Genomic DNA, 16,914 nt, shown 5'->3' with positions numbered 1-16,914 from the left:
GCACCAGTACAACAATGCAACGGGGAAAAGACAAACTCAAGGCTCTGGCCCGTAGCCAGGGGGGATCGGAGGGTTCGTTTGATCCCCCCCCCCGCGACACCGCCCCCCAGACACACACGCCCCTCAAGATTACTCAAGATTTATTCATTTGTTCATGTCCGATGAATATACATTGATTCACATTTAAATTTACAATATCAAATCCAGACTAATCAAAAAAGAAAAGTAGACTAAGTGAGGACGAGTTAGAAAAACGGGTTAATTTCTCCTATGTTTATGTTTACACGTTTTGTTCAGACTGCTTTACACCCCAATCCAGTGGGTGGCGGTAATGCCCCCATTAGACCCCTTTCACTGACGTCACCCAAAACCGGAAGTAAACAAACCCTGTGCCATATTGGAAGACCAACAAACTCGTGATTAGGGGGAAATAACAGCAGCGTGCGGTATGTGAACCCACGAGGCACTTGGTTCATCGAAAATCTACAAGGGTAAACTTTTGTGCTGTGTTAGGGTTCTAACAAAGCTGATGGGAAAGGTGAAAAGAAGTCTTTCTACAGAATACCAGCTGTGATTGAGACACAAGCAAACCAAGGAGCTTTCTGCCAGGAGACAGAGAGAGTATTTAGCTGCTTTATGCAGAGCGGATCTGAATACTTCAAGTCTGTTTTGTTACTGGTAAGTCACTAGGCTAGAGTGTTGTAGAACATTTTTTTTTAAATGTTTACTGAATAAAAACATCCTTAATTTTATCAAATATTCTCTACTCTATATTTCATTTCTTTCTTTTGTTTTAATTTTCCTCCCTCCATCCCTCTTTGGATTTTAAATATAGTTTTTCCCCATGTCCAAATAATTCAAATATATATAAATAAAAACAGATAAGTAGTAAATTAAAAATAAATTATGAAATAAAAAAATCCATTCTCCCTTGCCCCGAGTCTTATCATATGGGTCAAACCCATCAATCACAGCCAGTTTCTCCACATACCATGCCCTTTCTGCAGCTGGTAATGTACTCACATAACCAGAATTATCAGCCGTCGTGTCACTTTACTCTCGCTCGTACTTTGTTTTATATTGTGAGTATGTATGTATGCATGTACTTGGTCTTCCAATATGGCGCCCTAGCACAATCTCGTGGTACGGTGACGTCACGCGGTAGCCCTGGATAGAAGAGAAAATGGGGAAAAAAGAAGATAAAGACAGAAAATGCAAGAAATCTGCAGCTACTTTGTCCCAAAATATTGGCGCCATGTTCCAAAAAAGGGCCAAAATGGGTAAGGTGCTGAGTGCAGGACTTTGTTTTTCTTTTGTTTACAACAGTAGTGGTAGATCGATCTGTCAGAGTGATCAGTGGGGGGTAGCGTCAGCCCGTCTGTCAGTCTATGTGTGTCAGTGACACGCACACACAGAGATGAGTTAGGTGGCTAGGTACTAGTAGCGTCGGACCTGGGGCTGCTTTTATTTTTTTTTTCAGCTTGGGAAATCGGAGCTGTGGTGTGGTGTGAAGACAGTAAAATGCGAGACTTTAAGAGCACGTGTTTTTCAGTCGTCATGGTAACATGGCATCATGGTAACATGACGCCCTGTCATGGTAACATGACGCCCTGTCAGTGGTTTGGCATTTGGATCAGAGTGAAAAGACACGTGTGCACTAGCTGAAAAATGAAAATGTTCAGACCAGTGTATGTGAAAACACCCACTGTTGCTGCATTTGGGCAATTTAAAATTAATTGTCCTTATAGGGCTGTGCGACATTATTTCAATCTCAGGATTACTTGAAACATTTATCTCAATTAGAAATTATTGTTGTTTTTTATGGTAAAACATGGGCAGATCAGGAGTGTTCTGATGCCATAAACAACAACTGAAGTGAGCAACAGAGACAGACAACAACAGACAGACAATGAAGGAGAGCAACAACAGAGACAGACAATGAAGGAGAGCAACAACAGACAGACAATGAAGGAGAGCAACAGAGACAGACAATGAAGGAGAGCAACAGAGACAGACAATGAAGGAGAGCAACAACAGACAGAGGAGGGGAGAGCAACAACAGAGACAGACAATGAAGGAGAGCAACAACAGAGACAGACAATGAAGGAGAGCAACAGAGACAGACAATGAAGGAGAGCAACAACAGACAGAGGAGGGGAGAGCAACAACAGAGACAGACAATGAAGGAGAGCAACAACAGAGACAGACAATGAAGGAGAGCAACAGAGACAGACAATGAAGGAGAGCAACAACAGACAGAGGAGGGGAGAGCAACAACAGAGACAGACAATGAAGGAGAGCAACAACAGAGACAGACAACGAAGGAGGGCAACAACAGAGGCAGACAACGAAAGAGGGCAACAACAGAGGCAGACAACGAAGGAGGGCAACAACAGAGGCAGACAACGAAGGAGGGCAGCAACAGAGGCAGACAACGAAGGAGGGCAGCAACAGAGACAGACAACGAAGGAGGGCAGCAACAGAGACAGACAACGAAGGAGAGCAACAACAGACAGAGGAGGGGAGAGCAACAACAGAGACAGACAATGAAGGAGAGCAACAACAGAGACAGACAATGAAGGAGAGCAACAACAGAGACAGACAACGAAGGAGGGCAACAACAGAGACAGACAATGAAGGAGAGCAACAACAGAGACAGACAACGAAGGAGAGCAACAACAGAGACAGACAACGAAGGAGAGCAACAACAGAGACAGACAACGAAGGAGAGCAACAACAGAGACAGACAACGAAGGAGAGCAACAACAGAGACAGACAACGAAGGAGAGCAACAACAGAGACAGACAACGAAGGAGAGCAACAACAGAGACAGACAACGAAGGAGAGCAACAACAGAGACAGACAACGAAGGAGAGCAACAACAGAGACAGACAACGAAGGAGAGCAACAACAGAGACAGACAACGAAGGAGAGCAACAACAGACAGAGGAGGGGAGAGCAACAACAGAGACAGACAATGAAGGAGAGCAACAACAGAGACAGACAATGAAGGAGAGCAACAACAGAGACAGACAACGAAGGAGGGCAACAACAGAGACAGACAATGAAGGAGAGCAACAACAGACAGAGGAGGGGAGAGCAACAACAGAGACAGACAACGAAGGAGAGCAACAACAGAGACAGACAACGAAGGAGAGCAACAACAGAGACAGACAACGAAGGAGAGCAACAACAGACAGAGGAGGGGAGAGCAACAACAGAGACAGACAATGAAGGAGAGCAACAACAGAGACAGACAATGAAGGAGAGCAACAACAGAGACAGACAACGAAGGAGGGCAACAACAGAGACAGACAATGAAGGAGAGCAACAACAGAGACAGACAATGAAGCAGAGCAACAACAGAGACAGACAATGAAGGAGAGCAACAACAGAGACAGACAATGAAGGAGAGCAACAACAGAGACAGACAATGAAGGAGAGCAACAACAGAGACAGACAACGAAGGAGAGCAACAACAGAGACAGACAACGAAGGAGAGCAACAACAGAGACAGACAATGAAGGAGAGCAACAACAGAGACAGACAATGAAGGAGGGCAACAACAGAGACAGACAATGAAGGAGGGCAACAACAGAGACAGACAACAAAGGAGGGCAACAACAGAGACAGACAACGAAGGAGAGCAACAACAGAGGCAGACAACGAAGGAGGGCAACAACAGAGGCAGACAACGGAGGAGGGCAACAACAGAGGCAGACAACGAAGGAGGGCAGCAACAGAGACAGACAACGAAGGAGAGCAACAACAGAGACAGACAACGAAGGAGAGCAACAACAGAGACAGACAACGAAGGAGAGCAACAACAGACAGACAATGAAGGAGAGCAACAGAGACAGACAATGAAGGAGAGCAACAGAGACAGACAATGAAGGAGAGCAACAACAGACAGACAACGAAGGAGAGCAACAACAGACAGACAACGAAGGAGAGCAACAACAGAGACAGACAACGAAGGAGAGCAACAACAGAGACAGACAATGAAGGAGAGCAACAACAGAGACAGACAACGAAGGAGAGCAACAACAGACAGACAACGAAGGAGAGCAACAACAGACAGACAACAAAGGAGAGCAACAACAGACAGACAACGAAGGAGAGCAACAACAGACAGACAACGAAGGAGAGCAACAACAGACAACGAAGGAGAGCAACAACAGACAGACAACGAAGGAGAGCAACATCAGAGACAGACAACGAAGGAGAGCAACAACAGACAGACAACGAAGGAGAGCAACAACAGACAGACAACGAAGGAGAGCAACATCAGAGACAGACAACGAAGGAGAGCAACAACAGACAGACAACGAAGGAGAGCAACAACAGACAGACAACGAAGGAGAGCAACAACAGACAGACAACGAAGGAGAGCAACAACAGAGACAGACAACGAAGGAGAGCAACAACGGAGACAGAAAATGAAGGAGAGCAACAGAGACAGACAACGAAGGAGAGCAACAACAGAGACAGACAACGAAGGAGAGCAACAACAGAGACAGACAACGAAAGAGAGCAACAACGGAGACAGACAACGAAGGAGAGCAACAGAGACAGACAACGAAGGAGAGCAACAGAGACAGACAACGAAGGAGAGCAACAACAGACAGACAACGAAGGAGAGCAACAACAGACAGACAACGAAGGAGAGCAACAACAGACAGACAATGAAGGAGAGTAACAGAGACAGACAACGAAGGAGAGCAACAACAGAGACAGACAACGAAGGAGAGCAACAACGGAGACAGACAACGAAGGAGAGCAACAACGGAGACAGACAACGAAGGAGAGCAACAGAGACAGACAACGAAGGAGAGCAACAACAGACAGACAATGAAAGAGAGCAACAACAGACAACTGAGGTGAGCAACAGAGACAGACAATGAAGTCACAGCACAGTTGTAGGAAGATAACAATAATAAGTTAGACAACAGAGAACTTGTAACGAATAAAAAAATGTCTAAATTAGAAGATTTGAAGTGTGCTCGTGTATTTGGGGGGTACGGGAGTAGGGGGCCAGATGAAGTCCACTTTTGGGGAAAAAAGATCCCCCCCCCCCCCACAATGCTGGCTACGGGCCTGAGGCTCGTACAACTTTCAATCCAGTGTCGAACAGAGGTTCATGGAATTCTTTGAGGCTCACGACTGCTTTTATAATAAAGCATCAGAGCAGTATTCAAACAGCATGTTCAAAAACAGGCTGCTGAAGGATCTGGCCAAGGACTGCAAATCTGATGGTAATTACTATTTTTTATTCATCATTACATTTAATTACTATTATTCAATGAAATTTATTTGGAACAAGGTATACTTCCATTAGCCTTAAAATATATTTTACATCAGAATAAACATACCTGTGAAATTCATATTTGTGAAAAAAATTAGCACATAATCATATATATTTTATGCTACATTGACATACATACTTTTATATTGGTTTAAATTTAATGTTTCTTAATTTCAGCACAAAAGATCCTTGGTTGGTTTAAAAACCAACGGACTGCAGTAGGAAAACTTTTGAAAACGAAGTCTGGTCAGGCAGCGGATACTCTCACAAGTCGCAAGAGGTGGCAGTTATCAAGCTTCAATTTCCTAAAGACATATATCGTGCCAAGATCCTACACCCAGGACACTGCAGAGGTAATAAGGGTTCATAACCTTAATTAATATTATTGCCATATCAGTTGATGATCTGCCAGTCAAAATTATTGCATAACTATTCCCATACCTTTTACAAATTATTACAGCTGCCTGTTGAGGAGGAGGAGGAAGAAGAGGTAGATGGAGGGGGAGAGGGAGACCCCGAGGAAGCGGAGGCAGGAAGCAGTGCATCCACCCATAAAACAGTGTCGGTTGCCTCCGTTAAAACGTCTGCAAGAGGCTTAAAGAGGTGCCGGACCCCAAAACTCGACGAGGCCCTCATAAAGTTCTTGTCCAAACCCAGAGATTCCGAAACGGTAGCCAAAAAGGTATGTGACCCACAAAATTCGAATGATATTATTCAAAAAAACCATACACTTTTAAGACCCACATGTAATGATCGTTACCTTTTATTTCGTATTTAGAATTAAGAACCATGGGCGCATTGATGTTAATTATACAGCATGTAGTTGTGTTTGGTTAAAATATCTTATCATTTTCTGATCCTTCCTTCTTTTTGATTAAAGATCCAGGATCTGGACGACGACGGTGATGAACGCCACGCCTTTGGCAAATGGATGTGCTCCCGCTTCAACAAGGTTCCCGAAGACCGCTGGGACGACTTCCAAGAAGAAGCCTTTTCGCTCATCAACAGATACACTCGTCCATTCCATCCACCCACTTGCACCTCCGCATGCAACATATCATCGGGAAGAACTTCCACCTCAGCTTCTACAACCGTCCCTTCAGAATCTGTCCCGCAGCCAAAACCATCAGAATTGCATCCACACGAGCAGTTAGCTCAGCAATTTTTGTGGTTCCATCCACAGGTTTTGCAACAGCATCAGACGCAGTTGACATTGCAAGAACCCCAGCAGCAGCAGCAGTTGTACTTGCAACAACCCCTGCAGCCACAGCAGTCTTGGTCCTTGGGGCAACCCTTGCACTCACAGCATTTGGCCAAACAGTATGGACCAGAGTTCGTGCAACAAGCGTCGAATCCCTCAATGCTGCCAATCAACACAAAGCAGCCTTCATCACACCAACAATTGCAACAATCGACAATATCTCGCTCAGCTTCCACAGGACAGTTCCATCAGCTTCATAACAATCAGCTGGATGCGGACAGTAATGCACCGAGGTCAAACAGTACTCCAATACTTCCGGGGAATGACTTGGTAAATATAATTTCCTTTGGTATGTTATTTGTTATTAAAAAGTACTACACATTATTGTTTGTTAATACATTCAAAACGCATCAATAACACCGGCGATAGGGTCTGTCTGTCAGTCTGTGTGTGTCTGTCTGTCTGTCCGTCCGTCCGTCTGTCTATGTCTATGTTAAGAAGTAACTAAGAAAACCCAGAGTTTCTACAAAGGAAGGTACGAAAGTGTTGCACCTAATGTTATAAGTGTATAATGTTTAAATTTCTTTTTCTGTGTAAGGTGCACCAACCACTTGGATCTTTAAGCTTGTGGGTTGGAGACTTCTCGTTGCCAACAGGAAGTGACGTGTCGACGTGTTCACAGAGCCAGAAAGCGCAAGAAAGAAATCAGACAGAGGAAACCAAGCTTTCCACACCCACCCGCCAACCCGCAGATTGTGATTCGAATTGGAGACTTTTTTATAATAAATAATAATATATATAATATATTTGAGACTTTAAAAAATGTTCAAAACAAACCAAGAGTATTTATTATTCTTTCTTTATTATTAATGTACAATTACATAGCATCAATATACTACACTGTGGATTTTCGTTTATATATAATTATTTATTATGCCTGAGCATCTATGTGTCTGGGAGCATGTCATGGTACACACACACGGACTGGCCATTGGGAGTAGTGGGAGTTTTCCCGGTGGGCCGGTGGTTCAGCGTGGGCCGGCGGAGAAAAAAAAAAACAGTTGCGCGATGGCCTTTAATATGATAAGCAATGTTAACAGTTTCTTTAAGAAACTGTTAACATTGCTTATCATATTAAAGGCCAGCGCGCAACTGTAATTAGCAATGTTAACAGTTTCTTAAAGAAACTGTTAACATTGCTTATCATATTAAAGGCCAGCGCGCAACTGTTTTTTTTTTTTTTTCCTCCGCCGGCCCACACTGAACCACCGGCCCACCAGGAAAACTCCCGCTACTCCCGATGGCCAGTCCGTGTGTGCATGTTAATATTAAATATTACATCCATGGCGACTAGCTCAATGTTCGGAAAACAGTTGTTATATGGTGGAATACAGTCTTGTTTTTCCATAATTATTTGATTGGTTATTATTATGTGCTATTGTCAATAAAGTTTAATACTGTTTTACATTTTGTTTATAATATGAATTGTTTTTTATTAATCCAATATTTTTTTATTGAATGTTATTCACCACAAATTGTATATTTCCTAATTAACTTTATATTTGTCATTGCTAATTTTGTTATTAAATTTTTATAAATGTTATATCCGTATTCACATATTGACAATTCGGTCCTGCCATGGAAGCCGGCCCACGTCACTATTGTAATAGTCTGAAAGGTAGTTTCGCTGCCTTTTGCCCTCAAAGTTTGGACGCCCTGCACCACCATGTTGAGTGTATGTCAGTTGAACATTCTCTCGCCAAGCACCAGGAACTAGGTTTCCATCTCCGTCCTCTCGATCCACATCGTTGGCTCGGAGTCCAGGGTTACGTGTCCTAAGCCAGTTGTGTAGCGTTAAAGTCCCCTTTACCACTTTATTGACGGTGCATGGCTGCAGCTGCAGGCATGTCAACAGACATCGCCATCGGTTAGCTAGGATCCCGAACGCATTTTCAACCACTCGACGTGCCCTGGACAACCTATAGTTGAACACCCTTTGCATGTGTGTGATATCTTTCCCACCATAAGGCTTCATCAACCATGTGCGCAGAGGGAAAGCATCATCTCCTATTAGGAAATAGGGAGTTTCCTGGTCATCACGTGTTAGGGGATCCGGATCTGGCAATGGAAGTCTTCCTTCTTCGAGGGCTGGTCGTAGACGAGTTCCATTGAAGACACCAGCATCTGATGCAGACCCTGGTGCACCAACACTGCACCAAATAAACTTGTAATCTGCGTCAGCTACTGCCAGAAGGACGATCGAGAAGTATCCCTTGTACTTGTGATACAAGGACCCACTCTTCTTTGGCTTCTTCATCTCTATATGTTTGCCGTCGATAGCCCCCAAACAGTGTTGAAAGTTCCATTTGTCTGAAAACTTGGCTGCAACTTGACACCATTCATCTTGGTCTTGAGGCAAGGTGAAGTGTTCATCCTTGTACTCTTCAAAAATGGCAGTACATACCTCTGGCACCAGAACCGATATTGTGTTGTGCGCAACTCTGAAGCTAAATTCCAGTGATTGGTAACTGTTGCCAGTGGCTAGGAATCTCAGTGTGATGACAAGTTTCAAACCGGGTTCCAAAGGTCGTCTGCTCCTTAAAATTAAGAAACAGAAAAAACTCGCATGAAAACATTTTTCATCAATATAAACACATTCATAACAATTCAATATTGCTTTTAATCTCTCTCTCAAAACATTTTAATTGCTACTTACTTTGGACCTTTAGTGATGCGGGGTGCCACACGGTGTAGTAGCTCAGCGAACAGGTTCCGATCCATGCGTATAAATGACATGTAATCCCCATCAGATTCTCGATCAAGTTCCTGAAACAGTGTGTCATATTGGCCTCTGAAGCCATGGCCTGACCCAATAACGTCTGCATCTATGATCTCGCTCTTCCTCCACACGATTGTGAGCCACAAGGGCCACTATGGCATCACGCTCTTCTTCTTCTTCCTCCTGCATAAGAAGATGTAGAAGACGAAGCCGCATTCTTCTTGGCATTGTCATCCTGCCTCACGTGGCTCAGATTGATGTATACGATGTGTTTGATCACGGATAATATTTTTCGCTTAAATGCAGAGGATGAAATAGACCACGAAGCGTACTTTCCCTGCATGGTGCAGGTACGTTCATTTTGCTTCAACCATACTTTGGACGTGAGTGTGATGAAAGTGGCTCTTACGTTTTCAAAAGAAGCATGTTGCAATTGCATTGAACGTACGTGTACCTCATTGAATATGCACAAAGCGTGTACAAGTCGTAGTTCAATCGTACGTCGCACTTCCCTCAAATCAGCTTGCTAACGCCTTGCGTGACGCACATTATTCGCGAGATAAACTTGTTCCTTTCTTGCAAAGCCCTTGGAAATACGCTACTACTTCCACTTCCTCTGCGAACTGTCTACGTCCTTTCGAGTTTGAAGAAAACGCAGAAGTCGTGCGTCCTAAAAATCGTACGACCAGTTGTGACGCAGGCTTTACAGTTGTACAGAAGCACTTTTCCAAAGTGGAACAAATCCCACTCTCAACTGCAAACCCTACTCCATCCAAGGTAGCTAATATTCTTAGTTAATACACTTCAATTAAAATAAAACTAACTAATATAATAAAAGAAAAAGAGTAAGTGAAAAACATGAGAAGAGCACTCGGTAGAGTGCATATCTTCGCCAAGCCACATATTCAGATTTGCACCAAAATCTAATCAATTGTTCCTTGGCCTATGGACCACCTTTCCTCAAAATTTCATCCATATCTGTTCACTACTTTCTGATTTATGTTGGGAACAGACAAACAAACAGAGGCAAAAACATAACTTCCTCCAACAAAGTTGGCAGAGATAATAAACAGCGCTAAATATCATGCTCTGTGATGTCCCTGATTGATTAATACTAAATAAAATACTCATTTCAGTATTGGTTTTGATAAGTACCAAAAGCCACATACTTAAATTCGATCTAAACCCTATAATGTTTTTAAACAGGTCATTGACTTTGAATTATCTAGCATGTCTCATTTATTTCCTCTATGGTTTATGATAAAAGTGGTTACAATCCATCAAACAATTTTAACCAGTTAAATAGCTACAAAATGTGCCCTTGTTCATTAAGATTTGACAGATTTACAGTATTTGAAGCTCTGTATGAGTTCTTCACATTGAAAAATAATGGATGTCATGTATTTTCACACCACATTTTCACCATCTCTGTTCAGTGTCAAGACAGAGGAAGTGAGCAGAAATTGTGTTGTCACTTCTCCAATGGCAGAGCTCAAGGCTGAAGACACCATCATGCGAGATATTACTGAAATTCACACTCGCCTATGTATCACCCCCGACAGCTCATCGTCTTCACACTCGGAATTGTTAATCACTCATATGCATCACTATGTCCATTCGGATAGACGTCTGTCCCTAGGTCTTTGTGTGCATGCAGTACATGAGCACATACCGTACAGTATACACACAGTAATGCAAGATGATTTAATGATTATAGACACTTTCCATCTTTAATGGCTTGTATCTGTTCGCTGGGCAGCTCATCATATGGTTGAGGCTGGCATCAATAGATGGCTCGTGTTCAGCACAACTCTGCCATATATTTATATCATAACTGTTAATCAGGTCGTTTCTTCTTCTTGATCTGTTCAAACTGGACACTATAAGAAAACAGATGGACAGACTGTTACAAGTCATACAAGTCAGAAGTACACTGTCAGAAGTAGTAGAAAAAAAAATTGATCTGTCTACATAAGCAGTTTCAGAGCCCAAAGAAAATTCTCATCACTTAATAGAGGGGGAAAATGCATCATTAATTTTTACATTATTGTTAATACATGTACATATGGCCCTGGTCACACTATTGGTCCCACTCCAAAAAAATGTCATGTCTAAGCTCCTGTTAGATCATGTTAGATATTTATCACCAAAAGCACAACATGTCCTCATCTCATCTCATTATCTCAAGCCGCTTTATCCTTCTACAGGGTCGCAGGCAAGCTGGAGCCTATCCCAGCTGACTACGGGCGAAAGGCGGGGTACACCCTGGACAAGTCGCCAGGTTATCACAGGGCTGACACATAGACACAGACAACCATTCACACTCTCATTCACACCTACGGTCAATTTAGAGTCACCAGTTAACCTAACCTGCATGTCTTTGGACTGTGGGGGAAACCGGAGCACCCGGAGGAAACCCACGCGGACACGGGGAGAACATGCAAACTCCACACAGAAAGGCCCTCGCCGGCCCCGGGGCTCGAACCCAGGACCTTCTTGCTGTGAGGCGACAGCGCTAACCACTACACCACCGTGCCGCCCACAACATGTCCTAATAATGCTCATATATGACTAACTTGGGTAGCATAATGACCTTTTTCTGATCTATTTCCAGGTGACTACAGTCACCCAAAGCCTCCCATTTGGCCATATGCCGTGTTGGATGCAGATATAGGACCAGATAGGAACTGTTCATAGTTTTTGCCTGTTTGGCATAGCCTCAAAATTTCTTGTTGGTTGGTAGTTTAAATGTGTTGTAAGTTTCAAGCTGCATGTTGAATGTCAGTCTCACCAGATGTAATGCAAACCCACGGTTCTGTACGTGACATTTTCTGTAAACAACTTTAAATTATTTCTAGTAGGTTGCTCTGTCCCAACAGGTAGGAACTGGAGTCATTCAAAATGCTCTCTGAGAAGGCTGAGTTGAACACTAAGGATTTTAAGATGTGCCATTTGGCCAAAGTTCGTTCAACTGTTTTCCGTAAGCATTTATGTCATATATGGAATTTCAATCGCCTTTGTAACTGGTGTCCCGATTCTGCTGAAATTTTCAAGCTTTGCCACAAAGAAAGTGTTTACCTTGCTTGGATCATTGACAAGCCTCAGTAAAATAAATTTTAGAAACATTGAGTTTACACCACCTTCTAATTTGAAGCAGAACTTTAACTTCTTGTTGCTTCATTCAGATACCTGGATAATGTGCACTAGGTCCCATTAAGCTCTCACTCTGATTTGTTAACTTTAGGGGATTAGGAAATCAAAAAGTATAGTACTGTGTATATACAAGGATGTTTCAATGTTACCCCTTGTGCAACATAATTGGGACTAATAGCAGGGCCATATTAAATCACCGTATATGGTTTGTGTGAGTGCATGTTAGAAGATAACCTCCAATGAAAGAGACTAAAATTTAATAGTGGCCACTTATAGTGTGTTATGTAATGAAATAAAGTACTTTGGGATGTGGTGTTATAGAATAATAATCAGTGGCGGAGTGTGTGATATGGCCTGATTTCACACAGCGTAGCTACTGTTACCACCCCGAAGTTGATCCATTTTGAATAGAAGCATGTACTTTTTATCCATTTATCAATAGTTCCTGTTATTACTTATAGCTATTACTTGTTATCTTACAATGAAATATTATTAATAACACAAAAAACAGTGTGTCATATTACTGAGAAACTAGAAACCACAAAGCCCTCCATTCTGATTGTTACAAAGTGCTGACAGATTCTATTCATAGATAGAACGTATGAACGTCTCTTTAGAGAAAGCTTCATCATAATGACATCATATCAGATACTTTGTCTTGTTAAATAACATGTTTTAATCTGTTTATTATTAGCCTTAAGCCCCAGCCACATGAGTACTAATGGATTTACTCAACGGTGAACCATTACTATTAGAGCTGGGACTTCAGCTCTGTCAAAACTTAGCCAGACACACCAAAAAATCAACAGGGCAAAGGATTTTGCAAAGGATTAGCGGCAAGGTGCCAGGTCACTCCATTGTGTGTAGTTATCAATGTTGATTTTAAAAGTAACTAAGTAAATTACATCGGGAAATGAATACTTAAGTCTGAGTGAAAAATACTGTAGTGAGTGTGAGGGAAATTTAGTGGATGAACATTCCTATTCTCTGTGTTTCTGTGTGTTGAGCTCAAGTGGCCTAATATACTGAGAAAGATGTTTTTTCCAATGTTGTAATCGCTTTTCTGTGGCCTTGGTGGTAATGAGCAGGGTGCTTGAGTTCGTCCTAACTACGCATCTTCTCATGACGTAACCACCTTTCCTGACCTCGGTGGTGATAAGCAGGGAGCTTGAGCTCTCCCTAACTTGCATCTGCCTACACGTACCAAAGCATGCCAGGTGCACTCATTAGTAAAACTTCATAGAAAGTCTTGAGCCAATCATGTGAAGACACAAGCAGTGAGCGAATGCCTTGAGAGTATAATAGATAACAGCCACTAAAACACAACTCAGAGTCCGCATACTCTTGGCATCAGAAGTGGTGTCTTCTCTTCTTTCCCTTCCTATTTTATATATCTGTTTATATGATCTACTATAATAAATAACTGAAAAGACGACTGCTAAGCATTCTGAAGTGTTTATTAGAAATTTCCATTACAATTTGGCGTCCCCTGGGTGGGCCCTATGCGTCTGATCCTTGGACGACAGAACACTCCCAAGGCTACGGTGCGGAGCTGAGAACTCGGACGAGAGACCAGACCGTCAGGGCTCACCGAACCAGTAAGTGATAACTTTGCATTCTTGTGGAAAGAAATTAGTGGAAACAGTATTTAAAGAATGATACAAGAAATGGACAGAGATTTGTCCTAGTATTTAAAGAATGATATAAGAGATGGACAGAGATTGTCCCAGTCAAGGAAGACTGATATAAGAGACGGACAGAAGTTTGTCTGAGCCCAGGAGGACTGCTAAGCTGTGGTACCATCAATATGTTTGGAGACAACTAGCCCAGGAGTAATAGGGTTATACCCGGAACAAATTAGTAACAAGCTGAAAATTTTAGAATATGTTCAGAATACCTTTAGGAATAACATACTAAAAGTCCCCGGAAATCCCCCTTGTGCTCTCTGAGAAATTCAAGATGGCGTCCAAAATGGCCACCAAATGGAGATCTGCCCATATCTCAGGCCCAAAACAAAATATTAATGCAATTAAAAGGTCAGAATATATGTTTTGTAGGGTAGGAGAGTAAATTCCAACATGTGTGTATTAATTACATTGTGTATTAACATTATATAATAACAATGTACACATTATTATAACAGTATATTTGTGTATAATGTGTTCGCTTGCCATGTCTGGTTAGATTGTCATATTTTTGGCACTTCACCAGTTCACATTTATGAATGTGCACAGTACTATGAATGTGTGTAGGTTTCATCCAGTCCGATCCTTGAATCAAGTATCAATCTTGAAACGCCCTGGCCCATAAATTCACATCCAAGAAGAAATAACAATGACTGTTATGACAAAATAATCGTTATGGTATCATGAAGATCTCATATGTTTTTGAAATGGCTTCACTTCTTAATGTTTAGGACTAATAATTACAGACTTATAATTGTAAATCTATACATGTGCTATTAATGTACACTACCGATTATAGAGTGTGGATCCATTGGTTACTTGTTCACGCTGTATCATCCTATTCTGTTCACAAAACAACAAACACAATTACTAGGGGTTGGAGCACTTATTTTCATTAATATTAATTAAAGTAAATTGGTGGTGTAAAATGAAAAATGGCATGTTAAAAGGTCATGCTGAGTTCAGTCATTTTTAAAAGGTCATGCTGAGTTTAGTCATTTTTTGTCCGAACACACTGGCATTGCTAGTAGTAAAGACTGGCGCTAGAAACTCAAAGATTAATTTTTTTCCACCCTTTAACAAGCTTGAATAAATTCCCTACTTCATTGATGGTACAACAAAGGTCCAAGCATTACAACTGAGGCACTGAGAAGTGTTTAAGTCTACTCATTGTTTATAAGCAAGAGCTTTTATTGAGGCAGACCTTTTTGTCATGAAAGTCGCCGGAATGTTGAAGAAGTGTACTGAAACAGCTTGCCATTGTAGTTTTAGAAGATAGAGTTCTCAAATTTAATTTCCCTTTAATATTTTATCAAAGCTTAAATATGCACTAAATATTAAGGAAATTGATGTTTAATTGTTGTCTTACATTATGTTCATGTATGTAGGTAGCCTACTAAGCTAATCTGTCAATCATGTCAACCATCAAATTCCATGTAATTTCCACATTAATGACCTTGTAATCTTGGTTAATTTTAATTTTAACAGTGTGGCAATGGTGAATTTGCATTGCTTGTATGAGAGAACATATAATTTAACATTTTAATTGCATTTATATTATGTTTTATCCCTGAGATATTGAAAAATCTCCAATCGGCGGCCATTTTGGACGCCATCTTGAATTTCTCAAAGAGCACAAGGTGGATTCCTGGGGACTTTTAGTATGTTATTCCTAAGGGTATTCTGAACATATTCTGAAAAATTCAGCTTGTTACTAATTTGTTCCGGGTTGGACTCAATTTTGAGCTAATGCTCTTGGGCTAAACGGATAAAACACAATTTTGAGACAATAAACCGCGAGTAGTTTATTGGGTTGTGTAAGAGAATTATCCACCTACTTGTAAGTGACGACTGGGTAATCGCTCGCCTACTTGAGGAGGGGAAGTACGGGTGCGTGTTTCGACGGATTCACGTTCAGCAATTCGTAGGAATTGAATCTTGCTCCCTTTGTTCTGTGTGAACAACTGGCCTGTCGGGGGAACGGGATAGAGAGGTTCGATCACGAAAATGCAAAGACACACCGGTGTGCACGCAAAATATTGATGAATTAACAGAGTACTGTCCTCCTCCAAATTCTGAAACAGAGAAACAGATTTTGTACACATGCGTGAGTTGTCTTTGAGGTTGTTGTGCTAAATGATACCTACTTTAGTTTAAGGCAAATGTCAGATAAATTGTTTACTAATAAGAACACACCTAAAGGATTATTGTGTCGCATTTTTGGACATAGTCCAACCTGTTCTTCTTGTGATCCTGAAAAAACTCAGCCATTGTCGTCATAACCTATTGATATAATAGTGTACAATGAGGAACAGAAATGGTAAGTTAGGGAAAGAAAAGAAAAAGCAAGTAAGTGTGAGGCTACATGTGCTATAATAAGAATTGGATGTTCCTATGACAACCCAAACATCCAGTTTATGAAAACCTCGTATGGCGAGGATTATTTGGCACAGTTTGACATATGGGTAAAGGACTTAGGATTCCCTGAGAAGGGCAGTTTTAGTCCCAGGCAGATAGGACAGTTAGAAGAAAAGTTGAAACAAAAGGGAAAAGAAGAGTCTGCAGATAATGTTAAATTTTTAGGGGACTGGAGGGCGTTTTCTGCATGGAAAGAAGAAACACTTAAGAGAGAGTACAAAAGAGAGAAACGACAGGCAGGGCTCTCACCCTCTTCTCAGTGTTTGAAATTTCAGATGGACCCTGACCTGGAGTCTGCCCCACCACCCTGACACACTGCCTCCTCAGCAAGGCAGAGCATCACTCCCACAAGCGCTTCACCCACAGAAAGGGG

General features: G+C 41.8%; 1 protein-coding gene across 1 annotated transcript; it reads right to left on the bottom strand.

The window, feature by feature from the left end:
• Positions 1-8,118: 8,118 nt before the first annotated feature.
• Positions 8,119-9,287, bottom strand: LOC132887647 (uncharacterized). Its single transcript, XM_060923111.1, has 2 exons — positions 9,223-9,287; positions 8,119-9,103 (listed from the first exon to the last, which is right to left on the bottom strand). The coding sequence occupies exons 1-2, from the start codon at positions 9,285-9,287 to the stop codon at positions 8,119-8,121; spliced, it is 1,050 nt and encodes a 349-aa protein (XP_060779094.1).
• Between the last annotated feature and the right edge of the window lie 7,627 nt (positions 9,288-16,914).

Source organism: Neoarius graeffei, chromosome 6 (genome assembly GCF_027579695.1).
Source record: "Neoarius graeffei isolate fNeoGra1 chromosome 6, fNeoGra1.pri, whole genome shotgun sequence".
Taxonomy (NCBI): domain Eukaryota; kingdom Metazoa; phylum Chordata; class Actinopteri; order Siluriformes; family Ariidae; genus Neoarius; species Neoarius graeffei.
Note: the sequence above shows the minus strand (reverse complement) of the source record. Positions and strands in the feature narration are given on the sequence as shown.

Excerpts from the sequence above, each read along its gene's own strand:
- LOC132887647 (XM_060923111.1), bottom strand. The coding sequence starts at position 9,287 with ATGGATCGGAACCTGTTCGCTGAGCTACTACACCGTGTGGCACCCCGC. Across the intron at positions 9,104-9,222 it reads CGCATCACTAAAGGTCCAAA|GAGCAGACGACCTTTGGAAC; the intron begins GTAAGTAGCAAT and ends CTTAATTTTAAG.